The sequence below is a fragment of the Enhydra lutris genome, unplaced genomic scaffold (genome assembly GCF_002288905.1).
Source record: "Enhydra lutris kenyoni isolate GAN:26980312 unplaced genomic scaffold, ASM228890v2 scaffoldscaffold10, whole genome shotgun sequence".
NCBI lineage: Eukaryota > Metazoa > Chordata > Mammalia > Carnivora > Mustelidae > Enhydra > Enhydra lutris.
In genome coordinates this window covers 29,262,496-29,283,359 of record NW_019154094.1, presented here as the reverse complement: position 1 = coordinate 29,283,359, position 20,864 = coordinate 29,262,496, and the positions used below count along the sequence as shown (strand labels likewise).

Genomic DNA, 20,864 nt, shown 5'->3' with positions numbered 1-20,864 from the left:
TTCAATGTGTGACATTCATCAACACAAGAAGGTACGTACAAGGATGCTCACTACAAGCACTACTTAAAATAATCAAAAATAAACACCCACCAACAGAAATAAAGCAAACTTGTTCGTATAATAAAAAATAATGCAGTCATTTCAAATACAGATGAACAGAAGATACCACTATAAATGCTCTGATAGATGTCAAAGCTCTTCAAAAAGGAAAATACAACTAGCATATGACATGATCCCACTTTCTTTTCTTTATGTACTACTCCTGTGACATCTAAGGATCTTTTAAAAATTTTAACAAATATTTTTATAACTTAAAAGGTGACCTATTATAAAGAGTGGTAAAGGTATACTAAGAAGGACAAATCCTCAATCTGGCTGAAAAAGACCAAAATGCTACTTGGAGCCACTACTCTTAGCAAAATTTTTAACATACCAATTAATTTATATATATTCATACATAAAAATAAAATTTAAAAAAATGAACATGTTTCAATATATCAATATAACAAAGACAACCAAGGTTAATTAAAAACTGAAAAATACTTATCACTGATTAAGACCTCGATCCCGCCTAACTAGGAAAAAGGATTCATAAACTATTTTGAAAAATCAAATTAAAAACAATGTAAGTTCAAAATACTTATGGTTCAAAGATGAAAAATATTTTTAAAGCAATTGTGTCTTAGGTATGCATTTAATGACCATTTAATTTTCAGAAGTATGTTAATTACCTGCTTTACAGACTAAGAAATTATAAATATTTAGATTTATTTAGTCCACATATCTGTCTAGTCAATCTTAATTTTGAAAAAACTGAAAATAGTATTACTAATTCAGAATCACAAGTATATTAGCTTACCATTCACAAAGCAGTAGCATATTATGACCTCTTTTACCTTGCACTTGATCTTAGCCAAAAGGTGGAGAAGTGATGACCTCTTTTACCTTGACTCTTAATTTTTAAATGGTAGCCATAACTTACTGAAAAGATGAGTTATAACGTCTAAGTACTATTTGTGTACTATTTATAAATATCCCAAAGAAGTATTCTTATATTGAATAATTTAGTTCAAGACTAAATCTTATGCAACGTATTTCTAATATAAAGCATGTGGCTTTGTCTGGGTATGTGCTTTTAAAAAATACTATTATTGACAAAAGCAGTATGTGTGTACAGATAAATAATTTTCGGTAGAGTGTACAGAAGTACAACAGGGTACAAGGTCAAAATAAGTGTCCCTCCCATCCCAAACCCCCAAAGGCAGCTCAAAGATAAAGCCATATATTCTACCCCCAAAAAGCACTTTAGCAACATACCTAAAGCCAAAGTCTAAGAATGTGTTATTTTAAGCAAAACTCAAAACTTAAAAGCATGGAAACATGATATGTAACAAAGGATTAACTGAATTACACTACCTTGTTGCAAATCCTGTGTGTTTAAATATCTGAAAAGAATGAGACTGTTTATGCTATCTAATACTTACAAATGAAACCTCTTCAAATAAAACCCATCTCAAATATGAATTCATGGTTAACATATCCACAATTCATTAAATTTGGTATCCAAATCGCTAACATCAATCTAAATACTGAACAATTCAACATCAAAAATACTTCTTCCCTTCAATAAAGAAAACCCTACAAATACAAAGTCCTAAAAAGAAAAATACTTAAAATGACACAGAATATGACACACAGCAACATTTTTTAAAATAGCCGTTTATTTTAATACACTGTATCTTTTAATGCAATGTTTACAAAAGGCTAAAAATGATTACTTGTTTACTTGGGAGTAAAAGAGGAACTCCAAAAAAAAATTTAAATATAAAGTCCTAAGTAATTTATACGTTCATAAATTGTCATTTTTCATTTAAAAAAATAATACTCATCTCAATGATATGCAGGTTCTAGGCAAAGTACAAAGATTTATATCACATATAAAATGGAAAGAAAAAACTAACATTTCCTGAATGCCTCCACTGTCAAACCCATTTTAAAGTCCAAATGCCACTTATACACCCATAAACGTGGTTCCAGTTAAATAAATAAATAGATACACTGTAATTATTTAATACTTGTAAGCTAAAAATCACTAACTACTAAATGTCACCTGAGACACAGAACTTACTTAATGGATAATCAATGATCAAAACAAGTAAAAATCCATAATGTTCTGCTAAAAATTAAACCTTTAAAATAATATTAAGTGCATACCCATTAAATCCAGTGACAATTTTCAGTATTCTTTCCTTCATTTCATCAAAGGGAATATATTCAACATTTGGGTTGGGAGGACCTCTTGGTTCAGGAGCTGAAGTTCTGAAATCATCCATCACTTTCTCCAGTTTGAAAATAAAATAGCCTTTAAATTGGGACCACTGAATCCTATAAGCAAAAAATCAAACAAAACAAAACAAAACTCAGTAACATGTAGCTTTACAATTCTTGAACACAAAGCACAAAACAGAATATAGGATAACACTGATGCTAATAACATTAAGATCTGAGTAAGGGGCAGTGAGAATATCTTTGTTAAGTGGCAAATACCAGGCCTATGAATCTGACTCACAAACTCCAAACTAGTTACACCAATTCTCCCCACTCCTGATCCAAATGAAACCCCAATCTCTGATAAAAATCTTTAAATGAACAACCTCCAGCTAAAGATTAAAAAAATCCTTAAAATGAACAACCTCCAGCTAAAAGCCTATTATATTCTATGTCTCATTATTATTAGCAACTTTAAAACATTATTTTGACTCTATTGCTCCTAACAAGTCAGCCAGGGAGGTGTTACCATACCATCGTAAATAGGTTATTAGAAATTGGCTCAAGTTCACATTTTAAATAGGCAAGTCAGAATGACTCCAGACCCGAAGCTCTTAGTATTCAAGCTCTAATGCTTACATAGACAAATAAAGGTTTCTTGTCTTATATCTATGTTAAACAGCAAAATGAACTTCAAATTTCTCTTTTCTTTTAACTAGTATTTTCAGAATCTTCTGTCTCTTAAAGGGTACATATCATAGGTTCTATGCAACATGTATCTGCAAAGTAAAAATATATAATTTATGTGCTTTTAATATCTATTCACTTACTAGGTTAATAAGAACACCTTTTCTCCCTGTCCTCTTAAATTTTACCACTAATATGAAAAAATTTTGTGATGATACCTGCCTGAATACCCTAAATTCCAGGAGATCCAAGAATCAAGAATGTCAACCATTTCCCAAAGTTGAAAGTACAAACCATTAATGGCAGCAGATACATCTTACACAGGTGACTACTTAAGCAAAATAAGGGAAGTGTTAATCTGTACTCTTCTCTCCCATCCATAATCCTACAAACTAGGGCAGCAGTTCTCAAAAGTGTATTGTAAGAGGCCAAAGCCATTTCTCATAAGAATAAGAGTTGATATTTTTACTACGTTAATATTTGTCTTGATGGTGCAAGAACAGCAACAGGGAAAATGAAGACACTTAGCAGAAATCAAGCAACAGTTCCAAACTCTTATCTACTAGTCAGTCATCACCTTCTTCACCCACCCAAAATTCACAGTAAAACAAAAAAACCATTTCATTTAAAGTTTAATAAAACAAAAAATACTAATTTTATTAATACTCAACCTCTGAATATGTATTTTCTTAATATTCTCTGTAACAAAATGGGACAAATAATACATGAAAAATATATCAAAATATTATATACATTTCAAGGAACAACAGTTGAATATTGTTGCCAGCTGAACTAGCTGCTATCTTAGAAGGCAATTTTTACTTGAAAGGACTGTCAAATAAGGCTTTTTTAGAACAAGAAAATTTGGTAGATATTTTTTCAAAAATGAATGACTTCAAGAGATATAACTAGTAACTAAAATACTTGTGGCCAATGAGAAATTGGAACTTCAAAACAGAAAGTGAAACTAGAAAATGTTTTTCAGTAGGAGCCTAGAAGGCTCCTGATACAGTCCCAAGACATTTCAGAATCAGTCACTGTCTACTTAAACAATACTGTGTGACAACAACAACAACGAAAAGCTTGAACTATGTCAAAATCAAAATATTTTCTGTGTCTCAAAGGTCACTATCAACAAGTGAAAAGGCAACCCACAGAATGGAAGAAATACTTGCAAATCATCTATCTGATAAGGTGTTAATAACCAGGAGATAAAAAGAACTCCTACAAATAAGCAAGGTGGGGGAGGGCAGGAGGGCACAGAACACAACCCAGTGAAAAAACAGGCAAAGTATAGTTGAACAGACATTTCTCCAAAGATATACAAAAGACCAATAACATGGAAAAATGCCCAACCTCACTAATCACTGGGATAATGTATATCAAAACCAAAACGTGACAGAACTTCACATCCATTAGGTCGCCTGCTATGCAAACAACAACAACAAAAACAAAAACGCAGGAAACAGCAAGTATTGGCCACCAAAGCTGTAGAGAAATTGGAACCTCGTACTGGCTGGAGGGCATACAAAATAATGCAGCAACTGTAGAGAAGTGTGGTGGTTTCTCAAAAATAAAAACAACAACAACAAAACAAAACAAAAACAAAGAATTACCAGGTGGTCCAGCCATTCCCTTTCCAAGTAAATACCCAAAACATGTGAAAGGACTCAATCAGAATGTGTACACCAATTCACAAAGCAGTATTATTCACAATAGCCAAAAGGTGCAAAATACCATCAATCAACACACGAATGCATAAATAATGTGGTATAAAAACATGCAGTGGGATATTATTAGGGCTTAAAATGGAAATTCTGGCACATGCTACAACTTTGAAAAATCTTGAACACAATATGCTAAGTGAAATAAGCCGGACACAAAAGAACAAATTTTATGATTTCACTTACATGAGGTATCTAAAATAGAATCAGAGGCAAGGAGTAGAAAGACATTAGCCCAGGGGCTGGGGAAAAGGTAAGGTATTACTGTTTAATGAGTACAGAGTTTCAGTTTGGGAAGATTAAAAAAAGGTCTGGATATGGATAGTGATGATGGTGGCACAAGACTGTAGAAGTATTTAATGTCCCCAAGTTATACACTTAAAATGCCAAGATTTGTTATGTATATTTTACCCCAAAAGAAAAGTGTTGAAAATTGGACAAAAGATTCAAATAGGCATTTCTCCAAAGAAGATAAATGGCCAATGAGTACATTAAAAGATGACTAACATTATTATCCACTAGGGAAACACAAATCAAAGCACATTTTATAAGATACCATTTCACATCTACTAAAGGTGGCTATAATAAAAAAGTTGGGACAATAACAAGTGTTGGGGAGGATGCAGGATGAAATTGGAAATCTTATACATTGTCGGTAGGAGTGCAAAATGGTATAGCCACTGTGGGAAAATAGTCTGGCAGTATCTCAGTTAAACACAGTTAACATGCAACTTGACAATTCCATTCTATTAAATGAGTAACTTAATATGGTATACAAATTTTATTAAAATTAAAAAATTTTGGAGAGGATCATGCTTTTTGCATGATCACATCTTCTTCCATTCCCTGGTCTATTCTGGGAAGGTTTTGAGATAAGAAAAGGTTTTGAGATAAGAAAAGATAGAGCCCAGGGTAAGCAAACTATGGGAGCTTCAAAGACTATGGTATTAACTTGTCAGACAGGAATTAAGTCCCATAAACTAAATGAATTTTATACATATTGTATTTTAAGTTTCAAAGGTATCAAAAGCAGTTATTCTGAATTAGATCCAAGAGATGCAATTCAGAAGTCATTACACCATATAGAGATGAAAAACCACTTCTACAAAAATGTCAAAAACGTAGCTTTTTGTTACACTACAAATGTTTTCATGAATATTATAGGATTTGAACACAACAATAGGCGCAAATAAACTAAGGGTCTGGCAAACAAAAAATATTTTCTTGGGAATGTACTCACTGGTTGAGTAGAAACTAGAAACAAAAAAACCCTTATTTTTCAAATGAAAATAAAATTATTCTAGGAAGATGCTCATAAAACATACATTTTCGGGGCACCTGGGTGGCTCAGTGGGTTAAAGCCTCTGCCTTCAGCTCAGGTCGTGATCCCAGGGTCCGGGATTGAGCCCCACATCGGGCTCTCTGCTAGGCAGGGAACCTGCTTCCTTCTCTCTCTCTGCCTGCCTCTCTGCCTACTTGTGATCTCTGTCTGTCAAATAAATAAATAAAATCTTTAAAAAAACAAAAAAACATACATTTTCAACTTTAAAATCAATTCCTCCACATTAATTTAATCTGCTTTGCTAAAATTAACTCAAGAATTTACTGAAATTACTCCTTAATTTTTTTAAGATTTTATTTATTTATCTGACAGAGAGAGAGAGTCAAAGAGGGAACACAAGCAGGGACAGTGTAAGAGGGAGAAGCAGGCTTCCCACTGAGCAGGAAGCTCAATGTGGGGCTCAACCCCAGGACCCCAGGACCCCAGAACCTGAGCCAAAGGCAGACGCTTAATGACTGAGCCTCCCAGGCACCCCACTCATTAATTTTTTTTTAAAGTAACCTCACCTCCCTCCACTTTATTTTCTTCTTTCCATCTTTACTTTCATGCAGCTTCTCCTTTAGAGAGACACAACACTAATAAAGATACCCTATGAAATATCTCACAATGACCTTATTATCACCACAGGAATTCACAAGTTTATACCCACTCAAGGGCAGAAAATCTCTTATTTTCTCTGCTGGTTCTAGAACACTTCAGGGGCCAGTAACCACCATCTTAACTTACTGCCTCTTACAGTTCCAATTTCTATTAAGATTACTTCTACTCAGCCTCAATGGTTTCCACACAAAATCTGTGTGGGAAGCTAACACAAGAGAACACAGGACAGCCCTACTACCTCCAGGAGTAGCAAATACTACACCATTTGCAAATATCAAAGGGGAATACATGAAGAATGAATGAATAAAAACAAATTTAAGAGGGCTGGGTAACAAGTTCATAACATCTTCAAAAGCTAGCTATTCAAATCAGGAGATTTTAAGTGTCAGAATTTGGTGGGCCGGGGTGGTTCAGTCACTTGGTGTCTGCCTCCAGCTCACATCATGATCCCAGGGTTCTGGGATGAAGTCCTCATCCGTATCCCTGCTTAGCAGGGAATTTGCTTCTCCCTCTGCCCCTTCCCTTGCTTGTGATCGCTCTCAAATAAAATCTTAAAACAAAAAGTCAGAATTTTTTCATGACAGGAGAGAGCAAAACCAAGTAAATTTAATTTGAATATTGAATTACATGAGCAAAAACACGTAGCAAAAATAACATATTATGAATGGCTTACACAGCATCATGACAGCATTTTTAAGAACTTTAAAATACCAATTACTAGCTCAGAAAATTTCTGTAAGTAGGGCCCCAATCAAGGGAATATTCCTTTTTCATCATGATTACACCATACTTTATCATTTTAAATGAGTAAATAAAATATATCAGAGAACAGAGAGCCCAGAAATAAACCCAACACAAGGAAACATGGTATGGGAAAGGACCGATTACTCAGGAAATAACCTAAGAAATGGTAGGACCACTACAAAATTTTACCGAAGTGTAAAAAGTATTTTTTCCGACTATATTTTAATAGCACAGTCATAAAAAAATTAGAAAATAGAAACAAAATGAACACTGCCCATGAACTGTCCAGTAATTATCATTAAAATATATTTTAGTGTATTTTTCACTATTCTATTCTACTTATTAAAATATGGAATTCTATTTTGATAACCCTTTTTTTCCCCTCTTTATTTACTATGGATATTGTCACACGATCTGTAGTCTCTGGTAGGATTTTTAATTTGTATCACATACAGCTGCACCATTATTTAATAACCATTTTTATAAATAATATTGATTTAATAAAAATTAAGGTGCAGTAGGGATAACTTTATACATACTTTTCTGCAAAATGTCTTTTTTTTAATTTTTAAATTTTTTTATTAACATATATTATTGGCCCCAGGGGTACAGGTCTGTGAGTCGCCAGGTTTACACTTCACAGCACTCACCATAGCACATACATTCCCCAATGTCCATAACCCAACCACCCTCTCCCTCCCCCTCCCCCCCAGCAACCCTCAGTTTTGTGAGATTAAGAATAAACACCATTTTAAAAAGAGGTTTTCTTCCAGCTGATTACAATTAAAAATAATTGTGGTTAATATCCTAATAATAAACTCTGAAGGCATCTGTTTATTACTTTAGGATTCCATAAGTGGAATTACTGAGTCTAAAATACAAGTATCAACTTCTGATAAAGGTACTTTCAACAGCCTCTCAGAAATGTTGTACCACTTTCGAGCATCATCAGGATAGAAACACCTATTTCATTCAAGTATTAAATTCTTTCAAAACTCCTGCACAATTTAATAGTAGAAAATCACTTTATTTGCATTTCATTTACTGCTAGTAAAATTGAGTATTTTAACCTATGTTCAGTGGTCACAAGACATTTCTTTTGTGTCTGGAATAGGTCCTCTCCAATCCTCTCATCCTGGGGTTCCTCAACTTTGGCACCACTGACACTGTGAGCCTGGCAGTTCTTTGTCATAGGGGAAGGTCCTGTACAGTGCAGGATGCTGAGCAGCATCCCTGGCCTCTCTCCACCTGCGTGAAGTCAGGAGCACCCAATCTCCACCCTCTCAAAAGCTGTGACAACCATAAACATCTACAAACACTGCCAAATGTTACATAGAAGACAAAAATTGTCCCAATTAAGAAGCACTGCCCCATCCCCACACTCCTTAAAAGAAAAAGTAAACTACTATGCAATACAAGTATGAACATAACTTCTGAATTGCCATTTTGTACTGACTGCTTAAAAAAGAGCAATTGTTTTTACATAAATGTTGAAGTGACACTAAATTTTTTGTCTATTTGTTCCGATTTTGAAATTACCCTTGAAATATTAACACATTTTCTTGCTCAGAAAGTCGTATCTGAAGATGACATGGTATTTACCTGCTTCAAAGCAATGAAGCTCTAATCAAATACTGAAAATGAATTTTCAAATTAAGAGTACTAAAATATCTGATAGTTGTACCCATCAAAGATCCAATTCAATGGAAAAGAAAAGCTTCAAGAGGTAACACAAATGTTCAGATAATACCTCAGCATGAACCTGGGTTTCTTCTTTGGCAACTTACATATTCATGATAAGGGTTCTAACATGTTTTAAAGAGTCAAGTTACTTTTCTCTACTGACCCATCTCTCCCTATCAATTAAAGCAGAAAGTTGAAGAAACAGTGTGTCTGGTTAGCCTAATTTAGCTATCCTTTGGCCCCTTATTGAAAATCTTTCTAAAATTTATTAATATTACCAACATGAACCCTTCTGTCCCCCATAAACAGCTGAACCAAAGATAAATCTCTAACAGCAAGGCTCAGGTTTAAGAGAGACAACCAATTCCGAACTCGGAGGATACTGGAGTTTTTTTAATAGCACCAGCTTAATGGCTGAGGTGGATCTATTCTGTCCCCTACTGGAAGGGAGCAGGAGCAGCTCTTCTTACTGCTTTCACCACTACTATTACTTTCCCCCACAATCCATAGGATACCAATTCCAAATTCCCATCAACAGGCAATGGTCCATTCCTTCACTGTAAAGTTTGTCAGAGCCTAGGTAGGCCGTGGGCCCTTTTTGCATTCTACCAACTCACACTATACATCAGGGGCAACAGCAGTTAGAAAACTCAGAAGATATACATCACTGATCCTCCACTAGTAAAATTTGGTTAGAAAACATGATACAAAGACAATAAACAAATAAAACATCATAAACTATTAGTTGTAGAGATTTAGTGATGGTAAACGGAACCTAGAGACAGGAAATATGAAATGTAGGCTTAGAGCTATCTAGGAAAGGCATCAGGACGAAGGAGGACTGCAAGTTGGACTTGTAGAAGGATGAGCAGAATGCAGAAAAATAAAATGGAAAAGTATAGGACCTAAAAGTAGGAGCTTAAAAGAGACAATTTCCCAACCATTACTGACATTTTGGCTACACAGCTCTGTTACGGTGGAACGTCCCATACACTGCAGGGTGTTTAGTATAGTCCCTGGCCTCTACAACTAGATGCCAGCAGCACTCCCACCGAGAATGGGGACAACCAAAAATATCTCCAGAAATTGCCAAATGAACCGGGGCGGGGGGGAACCGCTGTCCCACACACACATCAAGTACCACTGCAATACACAATTCCTCTTGTTGAGGATTACGTCGGTTCCTGAAAATCAGTAAGGTCGGGAAAATGAGAACTGCCAGATCAAAGTCTCACAAAATTTGAAGGATAAAATAATATGCATATATATTTTTAATGGCAGAAAGAAATTCTAAAATGTAGATCATTTGTTTAAAAAATAAATAAAACACTAACATTAAAGCCTGTCTAACAAAATCATTTTCAACTGTGCAGGAAAATGTGCTGTGGAGATGTGACATTTTTTTTTTTAACTCAGGTGTCATCTTGTGTACTGAGAAAGGAAGAGGTAAAAAACAACAACAAAAATCTTTCCACACTGACCCACAGACAAACTCATGTGGTGCAAAGCAAAGCAATCAGTTAATTGTCGGGTTTTTTTTTTTTCTTCTTTTCTTTTTTACGTCAGCTCCATGCCCAGCTTTTGGGAGTCCAACGTGACACCTGAACTCAGGACCCTGAAATCCAGACCTGAGCCGAGATGAAGAGTCTGATATTTAATCGACTGAGGCACCCAGGCACCCCGGGTTTTCTTTTTAAGGAGACTGAAATGTATGTAAATGATGAAGGCTTTACAATTTGTTACTGAAATATAAAAATGAGTTTACACATTCAAGGATGGTGGGAGATTACTGTATACTTTAGTACACAGGGTTCATCTTCGAGAATCTTGAGTTTGAAGATGAGACTCAAAGAATCTAACAGTATTTGCAATAATGGCTTTCAGTAGACTAGTATGTGTCTATTTTCTGCTATGTCATATACAGATTATTTCTGTTCATGTTTTGAAGTATGCCCCAGAGTTATGTGCTACTCTAAAATTACTAAATTAAGACATAATTACTTAGGAAGCATTTTTCTGCATCTATACTCTCAAAAGGAAGAAAAACATATCATTAAAAGCACAACATATACTACAAGGACAATTTATACTCTGGCCCAAGATCTGTCTGAACACATGGAAAACAAACACATGAACAATGAAATGGATAATCCTTCCTCAGAATGTCCATCTATATGTGATGAAGCCAAGAAAATAAACTGGAAGCTTGGCCGAGCTCCAATTTCAGCTTAGCCACTTTTTCATTTTTCATCTGACAGTTATCTAAAATAATCCCTTTGTTTCCTCATCTATAAAATGGAAATAATTGTACCTACTTCACAGAACTGTGAGGATTAACATTAGTGTGAGGAGAGTGCAGGTCAGCAAAGTAACTCACACTTAGTAAGCACTCAATGGTTGTTTTTCCTCAAGAAACTCAGAATATTACAGAACTATGCAGACAGCTTTCCAGGTGGCATTACCAAAAAAAGAATTAAAACAGTAAGCAAGACCTCTGTTAGACCACAATAAAATGGTTGGGCTTATCTTATGTACTGCTACACAACAGACTAAGGACTTCAGGCAATCTCTCTGGCCTAAGAATACTTCTTTAACTATTCCCTTCATTAGAGGAGAAAATCTTTTATCCAATATTCCTCTCTCCACCATTTAACAAAACTATTTCCTTCATAAATAAATAAATAAATAAAGTATTGCAGCTAACAGATAAAGAAGAGAGAATAGCAAAAAACACCTGTGTATCACCTAGCTTTGTCAAACCTTAGTTATATGTTTTGCAGTTCCTGATGAACTAGAAAATCTACTATTGCACTTTCTCCAAAAACTGACTCCACCAGGATCTCCAATGCATCGATCCTTCTACCTTTTAACTATCCCTCAACCCCTCTGACACCCACTCTCTTCATTATCCCGTTTAAATTAAACCGTGCATACAGTTGACTCTCTAGACCCTCTTTGCCTTCACTGTGCTCACAAAATCAACTACACCAGTTAAATGTTATCCCCACCAAATCTGTGACCACAAGGAACACGAAAGTTACAGAAAAGTGCACCATCATGCTAGCTGGACTCAAGTACACTATTAATGCTGATAGGTAATAAATTTCCCCCCAGTTTATTCACTCTCGGGCTCTTGTAGATAACTATTTTATATCATCCTCCTCAAACCCCCAATGAGCTCTTCCCTCAACATCACACTCAATGACTTTGCTTTCTGCTTCACTTATAAAACTAAAGCAGTGAACAATGTCCAGAGTTCCACCACATTTATCCACCTACTAGCAGGATAGCGTACACACACACTGAATTCCCAATTGTAATCACAGATGTACTATTCATTCTCTCATCTATTAATATATCAGATTCTCTCCTTTTGTGCACCTACTCAGGAGTATCACTTGGCTAATTCTCCCCTTTCTCCTGTCAACTACATCTATATCTACTTTGTAATCTCTAAGAGATCATTTCCATTACCATGCAAATATGTCAGTATTTCTCCTATCTCAAAAATTTCCACTTAGCCTCCTATCCCCTGCATTATTTATTTGCTGTCCTTGGCAAGAAAATTCCTTAAAAGGGTTGTCTCCCTCCCGTTATCTCTCAAACCCACTCCAAAGAAAGGTTCAGCCCCACCACTAAAAATTAATCTGCTCTTAACAAAGTCATCAATGACCTCCATACTGCTAAATCCAAAGGTCAATTCTCACACTTCATCCTTAATTAGCCTACAAAAAGTATTTCACACAGTCTGATCATTCTTCCTTAATTATATTCTTTTAAGTTACTGGACTTTGTTGCTCATTTTCCCTTACAGGTTTCCCAAACTTCTAACTCTAGAGTAACCCAAACTTGGAATAACTCTTCTCTGCCCACGCTTGGGGATCTTATCCAGTCTGGAGGTTTTAAATACCATCTATATGCCCATTATATCTCCTGTTCTCCCCATTCATCATCCAACCAACCACATGTTCCACATCAATATAAAATTCAGCGTGTCCAAAACTGAACTCCTGAGATATTTCCCATAAACCACCCCTACCACAGCCTTTCCCACAGCATGCATGATGAAATTCCATCTTCTAGCTGTTTAGGCAAAACCCTTGAGTCATTCTTGACTACTTTTCTCTCGTTCACCACAGCCTATCTACAGGAAATCCTGTCAGTTGTACCTTCAAAATATATAAAGATTATGACTAATCTTCACCACCTCCAGATACCTGAACCACTATCATTCTTCAATAATATCATTACCTTCATCTTCAACAACACCGTTCGTAAAACAATCCTCTTAACGCTTAAGTCTGAAAATGTCACTTCTCTACTCAGAACTCCACAATGGATCCCAACTTCATTCAGAGTAAAACTCAATGTCCTTTCAATGGTCCACAATGTATTACAAAAGCTAACTCCAAACCCCTTTACCTCTCTGACCTTTTCTCCCTGGTCAGTCTACATCAGCCACAGTGACCTCCTGGTTAGTCTGTGAAAAAGTAGGACACACTCTTACTTAAGTACTTTTGTGTGGAAGGATTCCTCTGCCTTTACTATATAAAGCTTAGTTTAACCACCCTATTTAAAATTACAAGTTCTTTTCCAATCTTAACACTCACTTCCCCTACCCTTCATATTTTTCCATTGCCCTTACAATGAAGTAACATAATACATAATTTATTATTTACTACCTGCCCACAGATGTATTCACCTATATATACAGAACTATATCACAACTACCAAGAATATGTCTGACAGACAGGAAGTACTCAATAATTATTTAGTGAATATTCTGAAGCCTGCTTTGGTGGGAATAAAACTAACAACCCACCTACAGTACAAAAATAAAATCAGGAACATACCACTTTACAAACAGATTTAGGAGGTACTATACGTGCAACTGTTTTTGCAACAGGAGTACAAATTTGTATTTAAACTACAATGCATAACAGAAAAAGGAGCAAACACATAACCACTTATGTCAGACACCGGTCTTAGCACTTTGGACTATTAATTCAATCCTCACAACCACCCTATGAGTTAGGCAGCATTATTTCACTGGTCTTATCATCAGTATGCAACTTAGAAACAAAGAGGTTAAATAACCTGCCCATGATTGCACAACTAGTAAGTGGCAGAGCCAGGATTTTAAACCTAAGCATTTTGGCTTCAGAATCCATACTGTCAGAAAATCATGACATCTAGTTACAGGGAGGGAGGGAGGAAAGGTTGGCAAATATGCATCTCTAAGCTACTCTGTAATAGGAAAAGATGTTAAGAGTCAACCTGCCTTCAGGAATTCACAATCTAAACAAAAAAGACAGCATTAACAAAATCTATACATACAACAATGGAAGCAATCATAAAGTATTCTACTTACTGGGCTAAGACTTGCCTACATGTAGACTTTTGTATGTATCTTAAAAAGATGAGCACAAAGGAAAAGAGAGGTCCCTGTTCCAGGCAGAGGGCAACAGAATGTGCAAAGTCACTGAGATGAGAGGATGATCCACCACAGAACTTTGAGTAGTTTAGGAAAGCAGGAAAAAACAAAAGGAGGAAACCGGGGAATAGCAAATTAAGCAGAAACACAATAATATACACCTTAGAACATCATGATAAAGATGTTAAATTTTAACTTAGGTAGGAGGAGGGTGCATAAAAATTTTAACCATGGGAATAACATGATATTTACATTGTAGCAGGACCACTGCTAATAGCACAGTTCAGAGACTAAACAGAAAAAGTAAACTGCAGTTTAGGGAACAATTTAGAAAAGCCTACAAAGAAACCTGGGCAAGATGAAAATGATTGGTAATGTCCACAGAATGGTAAACCCACTGTTTGAGAATCTTCATGTCCATTTCCACTAACACTGCCCTATTTCAAGTTCTCATTCCCTCTATCCTCAACTCCCATAATAGCCTCCTGATTTCCCTACCTCACCTAAATTAGACACCAGTTTCCCCAAGACAAAGTTCTGCTTTATCTCTCTACTAAAAACAAAAATCCTCCAATAACATGTAAAATCTTTGTAAATGCAAAATTCTATGTATTAGCAAGACACTCTGATTTATCCCAAATACACCTTCATAACCACGTTTTCTCTTGGCTTTGCTCATTGTCTCCTCCAGCCAGATTGAGCTGAACTGCCTCCTGTCTCAGGAAGCTATCTATCCTTAATCCTCCGAAATCAACGTCTTACTCTGGAAGCACTTTCTTACTCCCTTAAAGCAACTATTATACTCTGCCCAGACCATAATCACTAGGTTCTAGATTTTTTCCCTCTTGTGAGGTTCCATGAAGCTAAGCATCATGCAACAGAATTTTTTCTTTCGGGTGGGAACTCTTTTGTTAGAAACACTTTGACAGGAATGTAAGCAAAAACTACGCTTCAAATCCACAACTCAGAGATGTTAAGATCAATGAACTTCTCACAATAAAGGATTCCTTCTCGCAAGTCACAGTTATAATCTCATTAACAGTTTTAAGATAACAACTTTAATACTTACCTGTATGAACTGAGAATACTGTACACGCATGCATATATGCTTGCTACAGCTTATACCAATGAGGCTGGTTCCCCAGCTCATGGCTCCCACTTTCTTCGAAAGGGATATAATACACAAAAATGATGCTCCAGGAATCAGTTCTTTCCCTGTCCGTACTACTTAACCCCTCCCTTGCAAAAACTGGATTAACCCTGGGGTCAGCCAATTGGACACTTTACCCCAGGAATGTGAAACATGGATAGAAAACAGACTGGAAGTTACTGAACTAAATCATCTCTCTGGCAGGAACTGAAAGGAAACATCCAGCAACTTCCAGTCCAGCCTGAGGTACCCCATTCTCATATCCTTGGCTTGACAGTTTAAACCAACCTCTGATTCTAAGTTCTATCTCAGAATACTTCCAAAAAATCTGTCTCTTCTCTCATTTCTTTTGGGCTTAAGAGAACCAAAATCAGTCTGTTTTGCTTGTAAGCGAAAAAGCTTTACATTAATTTGATGCTTTCAAAAAACCATGTATTCTTTGAGGATTAAATATTTAATGCTTGATCTTTAAGCAAAAACCTGAGCTGAGAAAAAAAGCCTCTTCTGGATTTTCAAATTACAGTGTAAAAGTTCACTTCTATTTTCAATATTCACTCCTAAATATTTTAATTTTTAAAATGCTGTGACACTAATAAATTAATTCAAGTCTAAGTGGACACTGCCAAATGAACCATGTGAACATGCAGTCTAGCAGACTACCCACAATATTTAGAGATTCTAAGTTTTAGTTTTGTTCTCTACATGTAATTCAGAATGTCAGAGACCCTATATGTTGTTATATACACTGACTGTCTTTATGACGATCACTACTATTAAGTAACTTTATTACTGTTTTCTTCCTTATTAGCACCTTATCCCTTGATTATAGTGTGAATATAAATATCCAATGTCTTCAAAAACCTTGATTTTCCTAGATCAGAAATTAGAACTAAACTTAAAAATGTATATAGTTATGAATTTAGTGTCTGAAGAAGGTTGTACATTTCAGCCAATCATATCTATGAAGTTCTTATTTTTAATGGGAGTATTAAAAATAGTATTATAAAAGGTAATTGCTTAAAATTAAGGCAGAGAAATTATAAACTAAGGGGCACCTGGGTGGCTCAGTGGGTTAAAGCCTCTGCCTTCGGCTCAGGTCATGATCCCAGGGTCCTGGGATAGAGCCCCCGCATCGGGCTCTCTGCTCAGCGGGGAGCCTGCTTCCTCCTCTCTCTCTGTCTGCTTCTCTGCCTACTTGCAATCTCTCCCTCTGTCAAATAAATAAATAAAATCTTAAAAAAAAAAAAAAGAAATTATAAACTAAGAAAAATTAAGTTACCGATGGTGGAATTTTCTAATACAGAAATAAAAATCTTCAAACTGAATACTACAAAGCAAAGCTGATCCAAAATAGTATTTTTAAAGGGCTACTGGCATTTTTTTTCCAACTATTCCTGAAAAATATGAATTTAATTCCTTAGAACACAAAGGGTTTGCTCAAGTATGCTTTAGTTTTTCTTTGTGGCTTTTTTAAGCTACTAAGTTCTCACTTCCATTTTGTATTTTACTGAATGAATATGCAATACCCAGAGGGGCACACAAATGGAGAAACTGTCACTTCTTTCTTTTATGAAAAACTGCATTGTTCGAATTGTTTTACATAGGTATCCTACTTTTATAATAAAAAATACATTTGAAATACCCAGCTACATTTCTTAACATAAGTAAGAAATTCAGTAATTTTTAAAAATTAGCACATTTAGAAAACATCCCATTAACATGATTCTATAACTTAAAAGTTTTGTACTGTTCAACTATAAATTTTTAAAAGGCAAAACCTCTAAGAATCACAAAAAACAATGATTTTATCCATAAATCCTTATAACAATATGAACTTTTAAAGACTACCAACTAAATATAAAAGCAATATAGTTATATTTCTTAAAACTTGACTTGAAATATGCCAATAATTAAGTCAATCTTACACTGAATACTCAGAAGCCTTTTTTTAAGAATGAATAATACTTCCAAACTGTACTAGCCATCCAATACTTAAATTTTATGTGCTTTTCCTAAAACCTAAGCTCTAACAGCACCATATGCATCAAGCCTTAATCAGGAACCCTTGGTTTTGTTTTGTTTTTTTAAGATTTTATTTATTTGAAAGAGAGAAAGAACACAAGGGGGAGGGGCAGAGAGAGAGGGAGAAGCAGTCTCCCTGCTGAGCAAGGACCCCCCCCCCCCCCGCAACGATGGGCTAGATCCCAGGGCCCCGAGATCATGACCTGAGCCAAAAGCAGACGCTTAACTGACTGAGCCACCCAGGCGACCCTAAATCAGGATCCATTTTGAAACTTTACAATATTTTAAGAATTCTAGACCACTACTGATATTTGATAGACATTCAATTTCAGAGCGATTAAAACACAGAAAAACATATGCCAATGAAGAAAATTTATCTTAATTTTAATTTAAAAGTATCTTTTTGGGGGCTCCTGGGTGGCTCAATCATTAGTGTCTGCCTTTAGCCCAGGTCATGATCCCAGGGTCCTGGGATTGAGATATGCATCAGGCTCCCCGCTCCCCTCTCAGCGGGAAGCCTGCTTCTCCCTCTCCCACTCCCCCTTGCTTGTATTCCCTCTCTCACTGTGTCTCTGTCAAATTAAAAAAAAATAACTTCAAATAAACAAATAAATAAAAATTTGGTGGGGTAACAAACTCTGGGGTTAAACTTTTTTTTTTTTTTTTTTTTAAGATTTTAGTTATTTCAGAGAGAGAAAGACAGGGAGAGAGAGAGAGAGAGCTCATGTGAGCATGCAAACAAGGGGAGGGGCAGAGGCAGAAGAGGAGAATCCTAAACAGACTCTGTTCTGAGTACTGAGCTGGAAGCACAGCTCCTGATGCAGGGCTCCACCTCAGGACCCCTAAGATCATGACCTGAGATGACACGCAACCAAATGAACCATCCAGGCATCCCAAACCTTAATTTTAATAAAATCTGTGACTATGTCAAAATTTTGAGAAATATCTGGAATTTATATATACAAAGCAGAAAAAAATCTGAAAAGGAGAAATTTAAAGCAACTTCAATTCTATTCTCATATAATTTAACCAAGCTCTACAGCACTTCATACATTATAAAAGCTATTATCTCTTGAAACTAAAGCTTTCCTCTCCCTACTCAAAATATAAAATCAGAAATCTATGACAAAAATTATTATTATTGGTTCACCCCTTCTATAGCTGATTAGTCTTAGGCTCACAGCATATGCTAATTTAAGGGTCAACTGAAAAAAATTACTCTCTAAAGGAACTAAACTTAAAGTTTCCCTCTACCCTAATTTTAAAAATGAAGATAATATATTTGATACAGATGAATGTTGATAAAAGCAGCAAGCAAAATATCATATGAAATATAATACTATAATGCTAAAATAATAAATACGATAAGCAACTATGGTTTGTTTGCTCACCAGTACATTCCCAGCAACTAGGACAGTATGTGGCACAGCATATATGCTCAATAATGTCTGCTGATTTAAGTTAACATCTCAGGAAATGGGAAGGAATGAAGGAACATAAACAAACACAGCATTATCAAAAATTACACAAAAACTAAGTGGTGAGAAGAAAACAAAAGGAACTTGAATGTTCAGGACATTTCACACCAGCATATCTTTTATACAGAATATCATATGAATTATCATGTAGTATGCTCAATAAATCCCAGCCCTTTTTCTTTCCCATTTTCCTTTAAACAGGTACGCCTAAAATATTTAATTAACAAAACTCAACGAAATTTAAAAATTTCAAAAATATATCTGCATACCTGAATCCATACCTGAATCTAATAAGTAGATATAAAAAGAGATAAAGATGAACTAATTGCACAAATCAGTTGCAAATGTGATGGACCAAATGTGCCCTCCCAAAATTCTTATATTGAAGCCCTAACACACAATATCATAGTATTTGGAGATGATATCTTTGGGAGGCAATTAGGTATAGATGAGCCCATGGGGTAAGGCCCTTATGATGGAGTTAATGTCCTTACTAGGAGACACCAGAGACAGAGGTTGCTTGCTCTTTCTCTATTTCGCCTCTCCCATACCCCCCCTCTTCTCTCCTTTCCTCTTGTCATGTGAGGACAGATCAAGAAGGTGGCCTTCTGCAATGAGGAAAGAGTCCTCACCAAAGCCCAATCATGCTGGCACCCTGATTTCAGACATCCAGCCTCCGTAACTGTGAGAAAATCATTTGTTGTTGAAGCCATCCAATCTATGGTATTTTGTTACTGTAACCTAAGCTAAGACAGCAAGTCAACTATTGAAAAAACAGTGACATACACTACAAAAGGATATAAAGATCAAAAACCAAATTATGACTCCTAAGGAGCCTAGCTTGGTAGAGAAATAGTGGTTGTAATAAAACACCCATAACACAGAGCAGAAAACAATAAATGGAAAATTTATGAAGGCAAAGTTACTATATTGTTTGAAAATCTGGGAAGGCAAAGTTACCTTTGTCTAAATAGATTCTAGACATACGGAAACTGAAAAGTAAGAGAAATCAAGCTCCTTTTATCTCTCCCACCATCCTTCCCTCTCTCTCTCATGTACACAATCTCTGAATTTGGCTACAGTAGTTTCTATTATTTTCTAAAGTTAGAAAGAATACTTCTTTAACAGATGAACACAGGTGTGATTTTGCTTTTTCTTCCACTTACATATTTAATCCAACTCCTACTTTGTCACATTCTCAGCAAGGTAATTTCAGCCCCCTCAACACTTGGGAAACCACATGTAGAAACAGATTAGTAAGTAAACAGCTGCAATAAAAAACGTGATCAGTGCATATCAGAAATATGGTGGTTTCTATTAAGAAAGGGGGATCTGAGAAAGTTTTCAACAGATTACTATGTACTTGAATAGAGCTATCTGAACAATCTTAAAAGACAAGTGAAGGTTATGCCATGAAGAACATCAGAGGCAATCAACAGGAAGATGCTATTAGGATTTAATACTAGCAGAATACAGCACTGCACATTCAGTGAAATGCAAATAATTTGGTCAAGTTACAAATGGTGGCAAAAGATTGGAAAGTTAAGAAGAGCCCAAATCAAGAAAGAACTTTAATGAGTAAGACAATATTTGCCTCATTGGAAGAACAGAAGTATAAGAAGGAATGATATTAACTAATAATGTTAACAAGGGAGACTTTAAAGGGAACAAAGCAGAGTGACCATACATCCTAGTTAGAACAGTCCTGGTCTACATCTGTTCACCTGGTGCT

At 35.6% G+C, this 20,864-nt stretch overlaps 1 protein-coding gene across 4 annotated transcripts in view; it reads right to left on the bottom strand.

The window, feature by feature from the left end:
• Positions 1-20,864, bottom strand: part of LOC111144171 (protein phosphatase 4 regulatory subunit 2) — a 52,690-nt gene that overhangs the window by 14,975 nt on the left and 16,851 nt on the right. For 3 of the 4 annotated variants that reach the window (XM_022498349.1, XM_022498348.1, XM_022498350.1), the window contains one exon: positions 2,215-2,385. The exons of the other annotated variant lie outside the window; for it this stretch is intronic. In XM_022498349.1, the coding sequence (XP_022354057.1) occupies positions 2,215-2,385 (171 nt within the window). The remainder of the gene's footprint in view (positions 1-2,214; positions 2,386-20,864) is intronic. 4 annotated transcript variants of the gene reach the window in all.